The following is an 18,795-nucleotide window of genomic DNA, read 5'->3' on the forward strand; positions in this document are numbered from 1 at the left end:
CACATTCCTACTTGTGAATCATTTATGTGAATCACTATACACAGGTGAGACACACTCAGCCATAAGTCATACATGACTACAGCCACACGCAGGTTAGTCTCACACGCATTCCTGCACACTGCGTGGGGGTCAGAAATAACTCTCCTGTCACCCAACACACTGCCCCACCGTCCCACGCCCGGCTTTCTGTGTCCCCTCTCTTTGGCACGCCAGATCTCAATCTCTCCCTTGGAATGGAGCCCGTCAGGGAACCGAAGTGGATTCCCGGCGCACAGCAGGTGAAGGCCCCATGCGGCATGCTTTCTGCACCGGGCCCGCCCTCGACCTTCCGGCTGGTGGGCGGGAGCGGAGATGCCGGGGTGCCTAAGATTTAGGTCATCCACACTGGGGAAAAACCTCCTCGCCAGGAAAGCCCGCAGCCCGCAGCGGCCCCGCGCGGCCAGTCCCAGCACCGCACCGTCTCGGCCTCGGCGGCGCTCCAGTCCTAGCTAACCAAACTCGGCGGAAACTACCCGAGAGAAGCTAAGAAGCGTGATCAGCACTCGCCCGGCTGCTCCAGCTTCCCTAGGGTCTGTGCAGGAATCCTCTGAACACTTGCATACAATTCCCCGTCGGCATTGCAAACGTGAAGTTTAGCAAGTAAAGTACTCTTAGGGATAACAGAGTAGCTGGCAGGCAGGAGCCCGGATAGCTCAGTCGGTAGAGCATCAGACTTTTAATCTGAGGGTCCAGGGTTCAAGTCCCTGTTCGGGCGTGTACTTTTTTTTTTTTTTTTTTTAACTTATATTCATATTTGAATACAATTAATATTTGCATTTCTTCAAACAAAACAAAAGTAACAAAAATTACTTAGTTTTAAAAGGAAATCGTATTAAGTACGTCAGGGTTTTAGTTTTCAGAAGATAGAACGAAAACGGGAAGGAAAGTGGAGATGCTTTAGAGCAGCACATAAGCGAGTCATAAATGCTAATTTAGATTTTCTAGTAGCCACATTAAAAATGGTAAAAAGTTTCATCAAAGTGTATATACATAAAATGTGTGCAGTTTTTTTGTATATCAATTATACCTCAATAAAGCAAATAATGGAATAATAATGGAAGAAGAGGGGGAGGAGGAGGGGGAAAGGGAAGAGGAGGGGAAGAGGAAAGAGGAGGGGGAGGAGGAGGGGAGGGGAAGGGGAGGGGGAAAGGGAAGAGGGAAGGGGAGGAGGAGGAGAAACTGCGGGGGGTGGGTAGCTGGAGTACATGGGAGCTCTCTGTACTTTCTGTTCAACTTTTCTGTAAACCTAGAACTGTTCTGAGAAATAAAATCTTTTATTGTTTTTAAAAAGTAAAAAGCAACAGTCGAAAGTAATTGTAATAACTTATTTCACTTAACCCAATATATCCAAAATCTTAGCATTTTTAAGATGTAATCAATATTTTAATGTTAATGAAATTATAACAATTTTTTTGTACTAAGTACAGTTTCTATTTTATACCTACAGTACATCTCAATTCGTATTTCAGATGCTCGATAGCAGCGTCTTTCCTATTCGGCAACTATTTTTATGTTATTTTGTCTTCAATGAGCAGCTGAATACAAGGGGACTAAAAACAGAGAGTTCACTAATATATAAATATTCAGAGGGTCGCGCTAACGAGGCGGTTCCATGGTGTAATGGTTAGCACTCTGGACTCTGAATCCAGCGATCCGAGTTCAAATCTCGGTGGAACCTTGCGCTTAGTTTTCTATCGTTTTCACTGTTATTTTATATAAGAGAATCTAAGAGGACCTGAAAAGGAAAACTACACTATAATGTGAGGTTTCGGACTAGGTAATTGGAACCTCTAGCACACCGAGAGGAAAACACAATCAGTTAAATACGTACATGAACAAATGTTTCGCTGATTTTGAGAGACAAGATTGTTATTTGAGAACATGTTAAAGGGGAAGTCGTTTACAAAGAAATTAAGGTTATTTTATCAGTCCTCATCATGGTCTTGGTTTGGGGCAGGAATGCAGACTTAGATAGGGTATGTCTGGAATGCCAGAAAGGGACGACAGTGGTGAGACCTCTCTACCAGGAGTCCTCACAAAATTGGGAAAGATCCCATAAGGGCCTATATATAAATTTACAAGGAGAATGAACCTCGAGAAAAACTCTGGGTTGGCAGCGGTGGGATTCGAACCCACGCCTCCGAAGAGACTGGAGCCTAAATCCAGCGCCTTAGACCGCTCGGCCACGCTACCTGCGTGAAGTAGGAGGGACTCTGTAGTCCTCCTAAGAGACTGTAGAGACGAAGCTAGAAACTGTTGTATGAAATTGGCTGTCTTCTTTGAAAACCATCTAGATTCAGAACTGCGAGGTAGCAGGCGGTAAAGCAGATAGACCAAAGGAAACAGACAAACAGAAATTTACAACGAAACAAGTTTATTTTGATGGGAGGGGCCACATCTGGGAGTGGGGTGCGCCTGGGCTGGAAGCGTCCCCTAAGCAGGCAGCCGGACCTCTGTGCTCGCCCCCTCGCTCATATTCAGTTGCTCTCTCTCTCTGTTTCTTCCACCCATGTGCTCCCGTACTCCCACCTGGCTCACCTGCTTTGCGCCTGCTACCTCTCCCAGGCAGGCCTCTCAGATCCAAACCGCGCGCTCTTGGCACACCCTCCCCCCTTCCCAAGTTAGTTCTGTATGCCGTCAGATGCCGCTGCTCCCCAGCAGGCTCTGTGGCGCAATGGATAGCGCATTGGACTTCTAGTGACGAAAGAGCGATTCAAAGGTTGTGGGTTCGAATCCCACCAGAGTCGGTTTTATTCCCCCCCTCTTTTTCCGGTTTTTCTCTAAAGCTCCCATCCCTTCTCCCCCTGCCCTAACTCTGTTTTCCACCTGTTTTCAGTTCCAACCTCAGTCTTCCCTCTGCTCTCTTCTTTACTTACCTGTCTGCCCCGGGGCTTGGGCCATGGAGAGCAGGACTGGGGGACGGGAGACAGAAGGGGAGGGAAAGTAGGCGTGGACGCCGAGATAAAGGCAGGCCCCTGGCTCTGGGACACACGGGGATTTAATAACCACTTTATTCCATGCACTAGGGACTCGAGAAGGGGCTGGGGCTGGGCTGGGGGCAGAGAGGGTACAGTCCTAGACGCAAAGGGGCAGGGGAAAGGGACAGGAACCAGGGAAATATATATTTATATAGATACTCTAATATAAACCACATCTCACCCGCGCGCTGCGCCCGCACGCCCCGCCGCCCTCCCCAACACCTCCTCGCCCCGACGCCCGGGTCCCTCTGCTGCCCTTAGGCTGGAGTCTCTACCCTACCCCCAGCCCCGCCCCCACCCCCCAAAGCTTAGGGCCAAGGTCTCCAGAAAGCGGGCGGCGGGGGCGGCGGGGCCTTGGGCGCCCCGTCTTGTCTGTGAGGCGGCGGAGGCGGCGGCAGTAGTCCGGTGAGGGGCGCCGGATCGCCGGAATCCCCGGCGCGGGGGGAGCAAGGGGACGGGGACCAGGCACAGCCAGGGCTAGGGGGACCCTGGTGTACTGGGGGGCGCTGGTGCAGCGCGGGGCCAGGCGCCGGGGCGGCGGGGTCCAGCGGTGGGCGCGACGCTTGGGGCCTCGGATCTACTGGTTCTGGCCGGGGCGGCTTGGGGCGCAGGTAGACGTGCAGAGCGGAGAAGAGCTGGGCACGGGCTGCCGGGCTGGCATCGTGCGCGAAAGCCGCCAGGCGAAGCAGGCACTCTCGGAAACCGGACAAGTAGCAGCTGGCGAGCGCCTCGGCGTCCTGGGCTGGGGACCGGGGGACCCCTGGAGCCGCGGCGGTGGGTGCGGCCGACGGGAGGACGGGCGGTCAGGGCAGGGGCCCAGCAAGGGTAAGGGAAGGGGCGGGGCGCAGAGGTACCAAGGCCGGACAGGCGCATAGAGACAAGAAATCAGATGGACGGACAGAGGGAGAAAATGAGGGAGACACAGAGACAGACACGCGCGGGTGTTATTAACCTCGCCTCGGAGCAGAGCCTGCCACTCCCCAAGCCCACCATCCACGGCAGAGTCCGCCCCATTTACCCCGGCCCAGGCCTCGGTGAATCCCCCCTCCCTCCCTCCGCTGCCCCACCCCCGCGCTGTACCGGGGGACTCCACCCGGCTTCGCTCCCTCAAGTAGCCCACGGCGAACTCCAGTATCTCTGCTTTCTCCAGCTTCGGGTTCCGGAGGTTCTACAGACCGGAGGGGAGGGCGCAAAGACAGAGGGGTGGGGAGAGAGGGGGGGAAAGTGGCAGGGGGAAGAAAGGAGGGAGGGATGCAGGAGCTGAGGGGTGCCCCCGGATCGCGTTTGCGCGCTGACCACAGAGCGCGCTACCGAATTCGGAGTGGAGATGACCAAGAATGGTCCTCGCCCACCCAGAGACGAAACTGTCTAACCCGAGGGCATGAAACCAACCCGGCATTGTGAGGAGGGCATTCGAAGTAGCAAACCCAGTGAGTGAAATTAACCGCCCTGCTGGCTGTTCGGGGGTGGAGGGGAGGAAGAGGAAGAATTTACAGACCCAGAAGTTGAAACGGACCCACCCTAGGAGTGAAATTTACAGAGCCGGGTGTGAAACTTACAGACCCGAGGGGTGGCCACGTAGATCGAGTTCGGAGAGCAAGAGGGGGTCTGGGGTGGGATTCCAAGGGCGGGACTCAGGTCAGGATGTCTTGGGGCCAGGGTCGCCAATGCAGCCAGCATTTGTCCCCACCCAAGTGGGAAGCCCTGGGACGCGAGGACGGGATGCTTGGGGGTCCGGAAGGACTGACCTGGTCCCGGGTCCGCTCCAGCAGCAGCAGCCTCAGTTCTTCCAGGCTGCGGTTGATGCGATCTCGGCGCCGCTTCTCCACAAGCGGCTTCAGCATCTGCGACCAGCAGGAAAGGGAGAGCGGGCCGACCGGACCAAGACTCAGCGCGGCCGCGCGGGCGTCGGGATCCCGCCGCTGGGATAGTCCCGCCTCCACCCCTTCCCCAAGACTCCTGAGAGCCTAGGGCCCGACCCATTGGATCCCTCTCCGCTCCCCCTCCCAACGCCCCTAGGGTCAATTTCTGAAGCTCGCCTCCTCTCTCTCCCGGGTCTTCTGCATTCTCCTCTCTCAGTCTTGTCCTCCCTCCTCCCCTCTCTGTGTCTCTCCTCTTTTCTCTCTACTTCTCCGCATCGTGCAGTCTCTCTCTGTCTCAGTGGAGAACTTTGGGGGCCCTCTTTGCGCCCAGACACGTGGGCCACAAGGTGCCGGACTCAGAATTGGCGGCCCTGAGTGTAGAAAGGGAGATACCCAGCGCGACCGCGCCTCCTCTTCTCCCTCTAACCCATCTAAGCGGTCACCGTTCTTATCTGGTTCTAAAATCTTCCACCCGATCTCCGACCTCTGGAACCAGTGCCCACTGGATCAGCCCGCGTGGAGCAGGTGCGTATCTCCGCTTTTTGTTTCCACCCGCCTCCCTGAGCTCAGTGATCCTACTGGTTATTTCACTCAAACACCAGTTCCCTCCCATGTCCCCAAGGCCGCAAGCTGCCAACTCCCACTGCCCAAACCCCAGACTTCTGCTTCTGCCGCCCACGCAGGTCCTGCTCTGACCTGTCCCCTTCTTCATACTTTGCAGCTTCCTCCCCAGCTCCTGGCTCCTTGGGTCTCCCTTCCAGACCAGCGTCTCCAGCCTCTTCCCTGACCTAGTCTCAGAGACACGGTCCCCTGACCGGACCAGGAATCTCTGCTCCCTCTTCTCCCGCCTCTCACCTTGGGGCCGTCCCTATTCTCGGCTCGATCCCGGGTGACCATCGCTCCTCCGGACCCTGGTGTGGACCGAGTCGCTGCTGGCGTTGCGCCTTATATCCCTCAGGCTCCCAGGTGGGGGGCAGGGAAGACCTGGACCCGCCCTCTTAGGCACCTGGATCCCTCACGGTGTGGCCCCGGGCACGAGGCTCCCGGAAAGGGGAGGAGCGCAAGGGGGAGGGGAAGGAGTGGAACTGGCCTGGGAGTGTGGGAAATGAGGGGTCAATGCAGCACCAGCTGGTTTAAGGACCATAAGGCTGTATAATAAGGCGGGTCGCAGCTGAAGGGAGGAGGTTATTAGGGGGAGAGAGAGTTCAGGTGATTTGGGGACAGGACTTGCCCCAGAATCGCAGCTTTTTGGGGAGGTCACTGTACCCCCCACTGACCATAAAAATGAAATTAGCGCCCCTCAGCCCCTAGGCTGGATCTTACAAATTTTTCCCCAAAATTCACCTCCTACTTAAGATAGGGAGAGACCTGAGTGTGAGAGATGGATCCGTCTGTTTCAACTGAGGCTCTGTCTGGAGGTGGAAGAGAAGATCTATTCGATCTAAGGCCAGTCATATTCAATTCCCGCAACAGGAAGGGACTTCGTCCACACCAGAGTCCGAAGGAGCGATGGTCACCCGCGTTCGTGCGCACTGGGCAATGGTCTAGGCCTAGACCGTTTATACTGAAATATGCACTAGAGGTCCAACTCATCCCTGCAGGATCTAGTGGAAAAAACAAAACAAAAAACACACAAAACGTGTTATGCAGTAGTTATAATGGAATCAGTGTAAAGTAGGTGATCAGGAAAAGGGTCATCCTGAGGAATGTCTGGACTGGGGCACGGAGGGGGGCTCAAAGAAGAGGAAGCAAAGCACGTGTACTAGGTAGAGATCTTTCCATTTACAAGTATTTGGTTCAAAACTATAGGAGATTCAGGCGTATGGCTGCCAGAACACCTGACACAAGTGTGCTCGCTTTGCTTGCTCCCAGGAACACCCTCGTGACTATCGGGAAGCAGGGGGCAGGCAGTTTTCTTAGAAGGACAAGAAAGGGATGCAAAAAAAGGGATCTACACCCTCCTCAAACCAAGACCATAACCCTCTGCAGAATGATACGTAAACACTTGGAGACTTCAGGACAAAATGCCAGAGAAGATAAGATCAGATAACGGGACAGCAAGAGTACTAGGGACAAGGAGACATAAAGACAAGGTTGCAGACCAAGTCGGAAGATTGCGGAGACAGAAACGGATGGAATCCGCCTAGCCCTCCCAGTACCCCTCCACAATTTGATGTTGCTCACGGAGCCTGCCTCGCCAAAGCCCGAGCTCGAAGGGACTCAGACCTTGGGGAGGGCGCTTCCATTTGGGTGCAGGACTCCCAACAATCCACCTCCCCCTACCTGAGCCAAATGGGATCGCAGATGTGTGGCCCCAGCAGCCCCCGCCACCCCCCTCCTTGGGAACCTGGGCTCAGGCTGAGTTTTTCTCACCTGCACGCGAGGTTTGGGGGCCCCGGGCTGTTCGCACCCGGGTGTGGGGCCGCCCCTGGCCATATGGGGCGACTTTATGGCGGGGTGGCCGGATCCGGGCAAGAGGAAGGATGGCCGAGTTGCTCCACCCACGTGAACTATTCAGAAACGCTCTTTCGCTGGGTTCTCAGTTGACACAATTCGTCAGGTCACAGACGACCGCTTCCTCAATCTCTTATAAAATCGGGTAAAGCACCACCTAGCTACAGCGGTGCATTGGTGGTTCAGTGGTAGAATTCTCGCCTGCCACGCGGGAGGCCCGGGTTCGATTCCCGGCCAATGCAATCTGACTGTTTTTCTTTTTCTCCAAAACGAAAAGAAGTCTGATGATGCGTCTGAGACCAAAAGGAAAAGAAGTCTGATGATGTGTCTGAGAAGCTTCTTTCTGTAATATTTCCACCAGGTATAAATATTTAACGTTTTTACTCTATCGCAGGGTTTGAGGCTCTGGATAGAGATCTTGATTCCATACTTCCTCACATGCCCATCCTCCTAACCAGGGGGTCCTGCTGCCTTTCCCCACCACTCCCTCCGCCCCCAGCCCCCGCACCTTCGCAGGCGTGACCCTGAGAAAGGGCACTGCGCTCGGATCCCTGCCCCAGGGGTCCTCTGGGCCCTCCGCAGGGGAGGGGTGAGGTCTTCCCGCCCCACGAGTTCTAATACTCTTGCTCTTCCTTCCATTTCTTCGCCTCGCCCTCTCTGTCTTACCTCCTGTTCTCTTAGAAGCGCCCTTTTTTTTTCCAAGTCCTGGAGTCTCGACCTTTTGTGTCTTTCAGTCTTTCTGTTCTGCGTACCTCTTGGCGTCTCTGTCTTTCCCCATTTCACGTTCTTTCCAGGTCTCTTAGCAACTTCTGCGTTCACCTCTCTGGGTCTTTAGTTGTCTCTGCATTTTTCACTCCGTGTCTCTCTGACCTCTCGGTCTCTCTCTGCGTCTGCGTCTCGGTCTCTGGGTATCTCCGGGTCTCTGGGATCTCTCGTCTTCTCTCCGGGTCTCTGGGATCTCTCGTCTTCTCTCCGGGTCTCTGTCGCCTGCCGGCACTCTGCGCTCTCACGCTCCTGCCATCCCCTGGGAAGCTCGCTCACACCTCCGAGTTCCTGTCACCTCCCCTCCCGCCCCTTCCCGGCGGCTTTGATCCCGCACGCGTCGGGCGGGCGGCGGGGCGCACTCGCCAGCTGCCGCGGCCACTCGTAAGCTGGGGCGGAGGCCGCCGGGCTCCCCCGCTAGCGGCGCTGGTTTTCTGCGGTCTTCCGGCGGGTTCGGCTTTCCTCTGCGCCCCTCCTCCTGGCTCTGTCTTTGGCTGCTGCCTGGGCTTGTGCTGGCCCAAGTTCGCTGAGTCCGGGTTTCGGCCTTGTTTATCTCGATCACTCTCTCTGGAACTTGCCCTGGGTCTGTGTGTCTGCCTCTGGTTTCTGTCTCCTGTCTCTTTCGGCCTGTCTGTTTCACCTGGGCCTGGGTCTGGATCTTTCTTGTCTCTGGATTGTGTCAGTGACTGGGAATGCTCTCTTCTCAATTCGGGGGGGGGGGGGACAGTGGCCCCCAGAAGGAACTTGTACAACAATCTGGACCTCTGTATGTCTGTGTGCACAGCCGCTGTTTTACTTAGCCAATATGTATGGAGCGCCTCCTGCATGCTTAGGCTTTGAGGGTACACTGGGTCTGGGCTCTCCTGAAGCTTACATTATAATGGGCAGGGGAGATAGAAAATAACTAAGAAAGCAGAAAATAAGATAACTTCCGATGGTATAAAGCTAGAGGCGGGACGAGGAACACCCGGATATGGTAATGACTTGAGAGTGAAGTTAGTGCTACTTTTACTCTGGGTGTTCAGAGGCAATCTCTATAAGAGGTGATATTTGAGCCCAGTTCGGCCAGCTGTGAGACCAGACAAAAGAAACCGAGTGCAAAGGTTCTGAGGCAGGAACAGGGTTTGCTGGTGGGAGCTGGAGAAAGACGGCCATTGTTTTTAGGAGGGAGAATTTGGAGGTGCAGAAACAAAAAATGGAAGGCATGGCCCATCATACAGGGCCTTAGAGGCTGCGGAAGGAGTTGGGATTTTCCTTTAAGTGCAATGGGAAAACAGTGGAGGGTTTTAATAGAAAAGTTACATGCACTGACCTATGTATTAAAAGACCAATTTTGCCCTTGCCGTTTTGCCCAGCGTTTAGAGAGTCAGCCCACGGACCAATGAGTCGCGGGTTCGATTCTGGTCAAGGGCACCTTTGATTGCTCTTCTTCTGGACCTGCAGTAGACAACCCACACATTGATGTTTCTCTCTCCCTCCCTCTGAGGTTTAAAAAAAAAGATCACTTTGGCTTCTGTGTGGAGGATGGATACATCTGGGTTGCCAGAGGCACTCCTAGGTTTTTGGATCAAGTAACCAGGATTTTATTGAGGTGGGAAGGGGGACAAGACACAGAAAAAGTTTGGAGAAAGAAAATAAGCATTTTACTTTAGTTATTTGAGATCCCCTTAGGCATCCAAGTGGAGGTTACAGGTAGGCCAGGGATATACAAGTTTGGGGGTCAGAGCTGGAGAATAAATACAGGGGAATCTTTGGAAAGGATGGTTTCCATACTGTGAGACCCGCATATCTAGGGAGAAAATGTGGAGAGAGAAGAGAGGAGGCTTAGCAAGGAGCCCTGAGACATCCTAACACTTGAGGTCAAGTTGAGGAGGGAGAATTGTCAAAGGTGATCGCAGAGAAAGCAGAAAAGCCAGGGGAGTGGGGTGTTCATGAAACCAAGAAAAGAGAGTATATGAAGAAGAAGGGAGCAGTCACCTCTAGTTAAGCTATTGGGATGTCAAACAAAAAGAAAAGAGAGAAGTAACCATTCAGTTTAGCATTTTGGAAGTCACAGATGACCTGGGCAGATTGTGACTGTGCAGTCCCACTGAATGGGTTGAGGTAAGAATGGGAGGTGAAGGTGTGCACACAGCGGGTATGGACAACTCCATCAAGTTCTGCTGTGAATGGCGAGCAGGAAAAAAGTGTGGCAGGTAGGAGCACAAGAGGTGAGAGTTGCTAGAAAGGGCTTCAGGATGACGGGAATAACCAAGACCTGGGGGTTGGGGGGGGGGAGGCGGAGGCGAGGTAAGTAAACAACAATGCTAGGTAGAGAAGCCTCAGGTAGTAGGGAGATGGGAGAGACAGAGGGCTTGGGTCAGTTCTAGTGGGGGAAGGATGAGGCAAGTTATCTCTTGTTGCTCTTATTCTCACAGAAGAATGAATCAAGCTCATTTCTGGAGGAGAGAAAGCTAAAGGTCATTTGAGGAGAAAGAAGGTGTGAAATGTTCGTTTTGGAGAGTAGAAAAACAAACCTAAGCTATGAGGATAGGATTTCTAGGCAGGTGAGAGTCCATCTGAGATGCAGAATCAAACATTCAAGTTTCAGAGGCCAATTCAGCATGAAGGTAAAGAAGTTTATGCTTCAGGCTCCCTCACATGGGCTTCTGGTAGGGCCCCAGCAACATCTTCACACGGCCAGATTCTTCTGTAAAATTTGCAAGTTGAAAATATTTTTAACTGTAAATGGTAAAGACCACTGTCACTTTCCACTCTGATTTCCCTCTGTCACCCCCCACCCCATGCGGTGTTGAGTGGCTGTGGGCATTTTGAAGTATTTGGTTATGGGGTTACGGGGAAAGTGAGTTAGAAAGACATAAGATTTATGATTTTGTGGGATATGTGAATAAGGTTCCCAGTCATCCCGCACACAGTGAAGTCAGCCTGGCCATCTTGGTGTAGGAATGACTTCCAGGAATACTCCCATCACCTTTGCCCATTCACCAGGCTTTGTGCTGCGAAGGTGCAAAGCCAGAGGGCACATGTGATATGAATGTGTCCAGTGGCTCTTTCACTATAAGTACATGAATAGTAGAGGAGAAACAAGATTCAAAATATATAAAGCCAGTAGCTGGTCTGTGGAAAGTATTATGGAGGTGTGCAGGCAGTTAATTTAAAAATAAGTTATTTTTCTGGACTTTGTGACATTTGGGGCATTTGTCAGCTTTTTCAATTTGTAAGTTGTGATCTCTTATTTCACTGTAAATACTTTTTGTACCTAATTTTGTGTTTATTCTAAAAAGCACCCCCGCCCCAAACCTGAGAGCAGTTATTGGGCTGGGTGATTTTTCTTTAGCCACTGTTACTATACAGATGTGACTCTGATGACATCCCCCACCTCCATTCCCAGCCTTTCTGGGGATATTGGATAGGGTCTTTGTGTGTTTGGCATGCCTGTGTCAGTGTGGGCCTGTATGTATGTACGTTTGTGGTTGTGTCTGTGTGCATGGTGTGTATCTGAATGCCTGGGCTTGGGAGAGGGGAGCTCGTGGGCCCCTAGAGAGGCAGGGGGCAGGGAAGGAACTGAGACAGCACAGCTGGTCCAGTTGTCTGAGCTTCCCCTCCCTGCTGTGATGCCTCCCCAGGCCTGGGTTCCAAGGCTCAGCTCCTCCCTCTTTGTTCTTCAAAGGGAAAGCTGGCTTCCTGGGACCCCCTGGGTCCTGGATAGGGGGAGTGCCTGGAGCGTTGGATCCTGTGGGGTTGGGGGTTGGGAAGTAGAAGCACCAGGCCCCTAGGCCAAGGGAAGAATCAGGATAGAAGACCTCCAAATATCCCAAAACAAAACAAACAATACTCCTTGCTCTTATGAGTCGTGCACGTCTTGTGGGGGAAACAGTCAAATGAACATTATACAAACCTTATCTTTTGTCAGATGGTGGTAAGTGGTATGGAGAAAAGTGAAGCAGGGGAGTGCAGAGTGAGAACTACAATTTTAGATAGTATGATCCTGGAAGGACTCACTGAGGTGAAATGAGGTGAAGGCTCAAACTACAGGAATACCTGGGGGACGAACACTCCAGGCAGAGGGACTAGCTGACAGAAAGGCCTAAGGAGCAACATGCTGGGCTTGGAGGAACAGAGAGCAGCAAGGGCCTGCACAGGCCTGGCTGGAATGGCGGTAGCAAGTGCAGGAGTGTAGGAGGTGAGATTGGAGCCATAAACGGGAAGGCTGATCTCACAGGACCACCTAAACCGCTGCGAAGACTTTGGCAGGACTTACTCATCTCTTAGCCAGATGAGAAGCCATTGGAGGGCTTTTATTCCCTTGGCTTTAGGGTCTTGTTTTGGTTTTTGGCACTTCAAATGTTTATATAATTTCACACTTTCAGAAAAGTTACAATAATAATACTAGGAACTCCTGTATACTTTTGTCCCAGGTCCATTAAATGTTTACGTTTGCCCCTTTTGCTTTATCACTGCCCTCCAAATATAAAATATGTGTTTTCTGAACCATTTGGGGGTAAGTTGGAAACATTAAGCCCTTTTGCCCCTAGTTACTCAGTGTGTATTCCGAAGAGCAAGGACATTTGTAGCATAATAGTGTGTAATAGGACAATTATCAATATCAAGATATTACAATTAATATGATACTATTATTTTAGTCTGGCCAGTGTGGCTCAGTGGTTGTGCGTGGACCCGTGCACCAAGAGGTTGCCAGTTTGATTCTGAGGTCAGGTTGTGGGCCCAATCCCCAGTGGGCATTCAAGAGGTGGCCAATTGATGTTCTCTCTCATCGATGTTTCTATCTCTCTCTCCCTCTCCCTTCCTCTCTCTAAAATCAATAAAAGAAAAAAATACTATTATTTCATCCCCAGACCATATTCAAATTTCCTAAAGTGTTTCAATGATGTCCTTTATAGTTCTTTTCCCCAGTCCAGGATCACATGTTGCATGTAGTTGTTATGTCTCTTCAGTCTCATTTAATCTGGAAGAATCTTTTTTTTTTTTTTAACATTTAAAGAGTATTATTTTATTATTTCGTTTTTTAAATCCTCAACCAAAGATATTTTTCCCATTGATTTTTTTTTTTTTTTTTAGAGAGAGGGGAGAGACACAGAGAGAGAAACATCCATGTGAGAGAGACACATCGATTGGTTGCCCCCCACAGGAACCTGCAACTCAGGTACGTGCCCTTGACCAGAATCGAACCTGTAATCCTATGCTCTAACCACTGGGTCACACTGGACAGGGCAAGAGTATTATTTTAATTAGATGTTTTTCTTCAAAGAAGGAAAAATTAGTTACTTTAGAACCTGGAGATTTCAGTGGACTATTGGTTAGCAAGTGAATAACTTTGGAACGTGTGAGGGTATTCTATAAACTTATATCTGCGTGAAATGACAAAACAGGGTGTTTTGGATAGCTTGGAAGAGATGGTAGAGGGGGCAAACACAGCAGCTGGGAAGAGCAGAAAGATTCATATTTACTTGGCTCCCAGTTTGGCAGGGACTGGCCATGTGTGAGAACTGACTGTGCTTTCAGAATGTCCAAGTGCCGGAGTGCAGTGATGGGTCCACAGGCCGTACCTTCCAGCCTCCCAGCGTGTTTTCATTTATTCATCTTCTTTTGTTTTGCTAGTTTTCTAATTTATTCATCTTTTTTTGTTTTGCTAGTTTTCTTTTCCTTCGCATCTACTCTTGCCCTTGTTGAAAATGTCAGTAATGATTCTTTAATTTTTCTTTTTCCAGATGGCTTTTATTTCGTTTTTCTAGATTTCTGTCTAGTTGGCTTCCCATTCCATACCCCTGATTTCTACTCTTCAGAGGCAACTTGTGCTACCATTTAAATCTAAACTTCATACTTCTGAATGGCATCCATGTACACTTGATCTCCTTTCCCACATTTTAGACCTTTTCTCCTGGCTTTCTACTCTGTTCCTTCAGACTTCTGTCCACAGATGTTTTTATTTCTCCCTCATTCTTCCAGTTCTGTTATTGTAATTTTTAGTTAAATAGTTTATATAATTAGAACAAGGTAAATATTTTTGCATTTGAGTCACCTTTATTGTGTAGTTTTATTTTCCCTAAAGTCAATAATTGTTTTATTTTGTTTGTTTAGTTTTCTATAATGTGTTACTAATTCTTTACCCCAACTCAATTTAAACTCTCAAGTGTGAGCAAATAGGTCACATAATCCATCAATTTCAGCTTAAAAAAAATTTTTTTTTTCCTAACTGATTTTAGAAAGAGAGATAGAAACATCAATGAGAGAGAACATCGATTGGCTGCTTCCTTCACACCCCCACTGGGGATCGGGCCCACAACCTGGGCATGTGCTCTGACCGGAATCGACCTGGTGACCTCTTGCTGCATGGGTTGTCACTCAACCACTGAGCCACACCAGACAGGCCATCAATTTCAGCTTTAAATTTTTTTTCTTTCACTCTTCCTTCTGGAGCACTTTTACTGCTCCAGCCTGGACTGGCTTCTGCTTCTCTTTGCTACACAGCTCCTGGGATTTTCTTTTCTTTTTGGAGTGGACGGAGAAAGCTCCTATTTCATCTCCCTGCTCCAAAAATCCATTTAATATATTGGCCATAGATAGAGGACGTATCAGATATTAAACTGATAAGAACAGATACTACACTTGATCTTAGCCAAAAGGCCAAGAAACGATTCCTGGGATTTTCTTTATCACTTTGAGAATTCCCTTCATGTCTTTTTTGTGTTCGCCTCTGGGTTTCTTGTAATTCATGTCCCCTTGACTTACTGTTTTGGTGTTACACAGTCTCTGGTTTGCTTTGAGAAAGAATGGATGGGATTTTTAAAAAACATTTTATGTCTGAAAATGTAATTGATAGTTTGGTTATCAAATTCTAATATGGAGGAATCTTTGTTGTTTTGTAGAGTTCAGGATCATTATTTGTACAATGTCCTTCAGTTTGGCTTGTCAGTTTTTTGTCTATGGTTAGGTTCAAATTATTCAGTTTATTTTTGGCAGAGATGTCCCCACAGAAGGGATGTTATATCTTTTTCAATGGATCACGTCAGAAGATTCATGTCAGTTTGTCCCCATACAGAGATGTTGACTTTGATCACATGGTTAAAGTGGTGTTTGCCAGGGTTCTCCACTGTAAAGTTATTTCCCCTTAGTAGCAATTAATATGTAATTTGTGGGAAGATACTTTGAGATTCTTTACTACCTCATCAAAAAAGCTCACCCAGGTGGGCCAGTGTGGTTCAGTGGATTGAGTGTTAACCCACAGACTGAGTCTTGGTTTGATTCCTGGTCAGGGCATATGCCCGGGCGGGTTGTGGTCCCGATCCTCAGGAGGGGGTGTGTGGGAGGCAGCAGATGGATGTTTCTCTCTTTCCCTTCCTCTCTAAAAAATCAATAATTAAAAAGTAAATAAAAACATTTTTTTAAAAGTTTACCCACTAATTTAGTGTCCATTGATGATTTCTAACTTCAGTACTCTTATGTTTATTAGTTGACAGCTTACTGTAAAAAGAGCTTTGAGTTTTCCTCTCATTTATTTAGTTATTTATACTGATAGGAACTTTGGATTCTTACTTGACACAATGAGCTATAATTCACCACAATCATTATTTATGTTCATGCTCAAATTGCCCCAGATTTAGCCAATGAGAAGCCCTTTGACTACAGTCCCTAGATGCTGTGTCTTTCTATATATACCCAATATTCTTTGAGTGCCTTTTTAATTTCTAGTGCAACAAAAGGTATCAAGATCATCTTGTAATTTTCTAACCACAGCCCTGGAATCAGCCTTTTTCCCAAGGAGTCCTGGTTCATTTTAGTATAGAATAAAATTCAGTAACCAACATCTGGACACTTGGTGTACTTATTATTACTACTTGTGTATCATATCTTCTAGGCTCTTCCAGGACAGAGCTAGGAAATATATGTATGTGTATATGTTGTATATGTGCATATATTTATTTCTTTATCTATACATATTAAAAACAAGGAATTCATACTGATACCCCATTGAAAGAAGAGAGAAATGACAGAATATGATTCTTTTTTATTTTTTTAAATCACTTTGGCCGGGCCAGTGTGGCTCAGTTGCATTTTGGTTGACCCATGCACCAGGAGGTGGCCAGTTCAATTCCTGGTCAGGGCACATGCCCAGGTTGTGGGCCCAATCCCCAGTGGGGGGCATGCAGGAGTCAGCCAGCTGATGTTCTCTCTCATCGATGTTTCTATCTCTCCCTCCCTACCCTTCCTCTCTCTCTAAAATCAATAAAGAAAAAAATTTTTTCTTTTAAAGATTCATTTATTTTAAAAAAATCACTTTGCCCAATGTGTTCAGAGTAGAATGTAAGGGAAGAAAAAGCAACCACAGAAGCAAGGAAATACTTTATTTATTGCAATAATCTGGGTAAAAGATGAGGGTGGCATGGGTCAGGGTGTAGTGAAGTAGTGACAAGTAGTCAAATTTTACATATTTTAAACAAGAAATTGCTGACTGATTCATGTGCAGTGTGAGAGAGAAGAATCCGAGATGATCCTAAGGTTTTTAGTCTGACCAACTAAAGAAATGGAAAGACTACAGGTGAAGCAGGTTTTGGGAAGAGCTATCAGGAGTTTGGTTTGAACATTTTAAGTTTGTAATTGCATATTAGATATTCAAGTGGAAATGATACGTAGGCAGTACTGTATATGCATGTGTAATTCAGGGAAGAGTTCTGGAGCTGGAGACGAAAATTTTGGAAGTATTACTGTGTTACTAGTTTACGTGGAAAGTCCTGAGACTGGAGATCCCTAAAGGAGTGAGCACAGGTAGAGAAGAGATGGGAAAGTTGAGCCTTTGGGAACCTCCAACATTTAGCGATCCAGAAGATGAGCCGGTAAAGGAGTCTCTGAACAGTTAATGATGTAGAAGTAATATCAGAAGAGTGTGGTGTCCTAGAAGGCAAGTTAAGAGAGTATTTCTAAGAGGGAGTAAGCATCTGTGTCAAATGGTCATTTGGTAACCTTAACAAGAGCAGCTTTGATGAATAAAGAGGACACCTGATTAGAGAGGGTTCAAAGGGGACCGGGAAATGAAACTGGAGACAGTGGGTATAACATTTTGCAGAAGAGGGGAACAGAGAAATGGAGGGGGGACATGGGGTCCAGATAGCTTTTATTGTCTTGCTTGTTCTAAATTGGAATACATTTGTCGGTATGTTTGTAGGCTGGTGGGAATAATCCAGTAAGAGAGGGAAAATTTGATGGTATGGGAAAGAGAGCAATGTTCTTGAGCCCTTGTGGGCCGGAGGGAAATGGAGGTCTATCTAATAAGTGTAGGGGTTTGCCTTAGGTGGACGGGTTCATCTACAGTACTGAGGGAAAGGAAGAGTATGTGGCCACAGACAGGACGTAGGTAGGCGGGTAGGTGCAGTTGTCGATGGGAAACTGTCTTCCGAAGGCCTTATTTTCCCAGTGAAACAGGAAATAAAGCCGAGGGAGGATGCAGGGATTTGCGGTCGGAGGTGAAAGAAGGCATGAAATAGCACAGAAGAGTCACAAGGTGAATGGATTATGGAAATATAATGCAACTGCCCAATAGCCTTGAGGAATCACCTGAATCTGGTGGAGTTATGAATTAAAACTGGCAGTTAAAAAAGGATCCTGTAGGACACAGCCTTCGGAGGTGCAGGCGAGAGCCTAGGGCCCGCAAGCGGGCGGTTGTGGGGTAGTCACGGTTGGCTGAGTGTCTGACAGTTCTGGAATAAAGGCAAGATATTCTCCAAGGAAAGGAAGCACTGGGAAAACAAAGGACTCTTCCTCCGAAGGTAGTGGTGCACATTCCAAAACTATTGGCGCTGTGAGCAGGATTCGAACCTGCGCGGGGAGACCCCATTGGATTTCGAGTCCAACGCCTTAACCACTCGGCCATCACAGCCACGTGGGGGCTTTTGCCTGCACAACTATAGCTGCCTATAAACAGGCCTGCCTCTTGCCGGCCTGGCCCCACCTCCACCCCCGCCCTGCTGTCCCGAGAGGCCTGCGCACGTGGACCTGGGCTGCACGCCACTGGCCGTGCCTGCTCTGCATCAGCCATCAGCATCCCTGTGGGCGCGACTTTCCTTTTCTCCCTCCTCGTCCAATTACGGCTCCAACAAAATAATCCCAAATCCGAGCGCAGGGCCCCACACCCTTAAAGGCAAAGGGATGCCCGATTGCGACTAGCCTTTCGGAGGGTTGGAAAAGCGTTTGCCCCTCACCAGTAATCTACTGTCAACTGGGCCAGGTACAGCGGGGATTCGAAGTCGGGATCTCCTATTTACTAGCAGGCACTTTATTGTACGCATTGATTTTAGAGAGGTAAACACTGATATTTTGTTCCACCTGTTTATGCATTCATTGATTTTTGTATATGTGCCCAGAGGGGGATCATCAGATGTGCACTCTTGGCATATCAGGACGATGCTCTAACCCACCAAGCTACCCGGCCAGAGCTAGGCAAGAGCTTTAACCAGCTAAGCCATAGAGCCAATGCCAAGTGTACTGTATCTACAGATAGATGAACTATTTATGTGGCCAGTAAAAGTAATTACAGAACAAATAGCTGTTCCAAGTCCTCAGGGACTCATCCCTTCCAGCATCCCCCCTTCTCAGAAAATTAATGCTCCTCCCTTCCTTCTTCCACACTTTTGGGGGCCACCCTGACCATGCATGGGTGTGTGGCTCCTCCTCCCTTAGCCACCTAG

At 49.1% G+C, this 18,795-nt stretch overlaps 1 protein-coding gene, 6 non-coding genes and 1 pseudogene across 8 annotated transcripts; 4 read left to right on the plus strand and 4 right to left on the minus strand.

The window, feature by feature from the left end:
• Positions 1-681: 681 nt before the first annotated feature.
• Positions 682-754, plus strand: TRNAK-UUU. Its single transcript has one exon. It is a non-coding gene; the product is annotated as a tRNA-Lys (tRNA).
• Positions 755-1,645: 891 nt separating this feature from the next.
• TRNAQ-CUG lies at positions 1,646-1,717 on the plus strand. Its single transcript has one exon. It is a non-coding gene; the product is annotated as a tRNA-Gln (tRNA).
• Positions 1,718-2,150: 433 nt separating this feature from the next.
• TRNAL-UAG lies at positions 2,151-2,232 on the minus strand. Its single transcript has one exon. It is a non-coding gene; the product is annotated as a tRNA-Leu (tRNA).
• A 467-nt stretch (positions 2,233-2,699) lies between these two features.
• TRNAR-UCU lies at positions 2,700-2,786 on the plus strand. The gene is given in 2 exon segments: positions 2,700-2,736; positions 2,751-2,786. It is a non-coding gene; the product is annotated as a tRNA-Arg (tRNA).
• A 539-nt stretch (positions 2,787-3,325) lies between these two features.
• Positions 3,326-5,776, minus strand: HES7 (hes family bHLH transcription factor 7). Of its 2 annotated transcripts, none has more exons than XM_036269777.1 (4): positions 5,735-5,776; positions 4,766-4,861; positions 4,098-4,185; positions 3,326-3,777 (listed from the first exon to the last, which is right to left on the minus strand). In XM_036269777.1, the coding sequence occupies exons 1-4, from the start codon at positions 5,774-5,776 to the stop codon at positions 3,326-3,328; spliced, it is 678 nt and encodes a 225-aa protein (XP_036125670.1). The 2 variants fall into 2 exon arrangements, with proteins under 2 accessions (XP_036125670.1, XP_036125669.1); XM_036269776.1 differs by having other exon boundaries at positions 3,326-3,792.
• Positions 5,777-7,504: 1,728 nt separating this feature from the next.
• Positions 7,505-7,575, plus strand: TRNAG-GCC. Its single transcript has one exon. It is a non-coding gene; the product is annotated as a tRNA-Gly (tRNA).
• Positions 7,576-14,588: 7,013 nt separating this feature from the next.
• On the minus strand, positions 14,589-14,752 carry LOC118635182 (annotated as a pseudogene).
• Positions 14,753-17,905: 3,153 nt separating this feature from the next.
• TRNAS-CGA lies at positions 17,906-17,987 on the minus strand. Its single transcript has one exon. It is a non-coding gene; the product is annotated as a tRNA-Ser (tRNA).
• Positions 17,988-18,795: the final 808 nt, after the last annotated feature.

Source organism: Molossus molossus, unplaced genomic scaffold (genome assembly GCF_014108415.1).
Source record: "Molossus molossus isolate mMolMol1 unplaced genomic scaffold, mMolMol1.p scaffold_m16_p_19, whole genome shotgun sequence".
NCBI classification, from domain to species: Eukaryota; Metazoa; Chordata; class Mammalia; order Chiroptera; family Molossidae; genus Molossus; species Molossus molossus.

What these genes read in the sequence shown, in the direction of transcription:
- HES7 (XM_036269776.1), bottom strand. Translation starts at nt 5,776, where the DNA reads ATGGTCACCCGGGATCGAGCCGAGAATAGGGACGGCCCCAAG. An exon ending in AGAATAGGGACGGCCCCAAG is followed by an intron (nt 4,862 to 5,734) that starts GTGAGAGGCGGG and finishes TGCTGGTCGCAG; the next exon opens with ATGCTGAAGCCGCTTGTGGA. An exon ending in AAGCCGGGTGGAGTCCCCCG is followed by an intron (nt 3,793 to 4,097) that starts GTACAGCGCGGG and finishes CGGCCGCACCCA; the next exon opens with CCGCCGCGGCTCCAGGGGTC.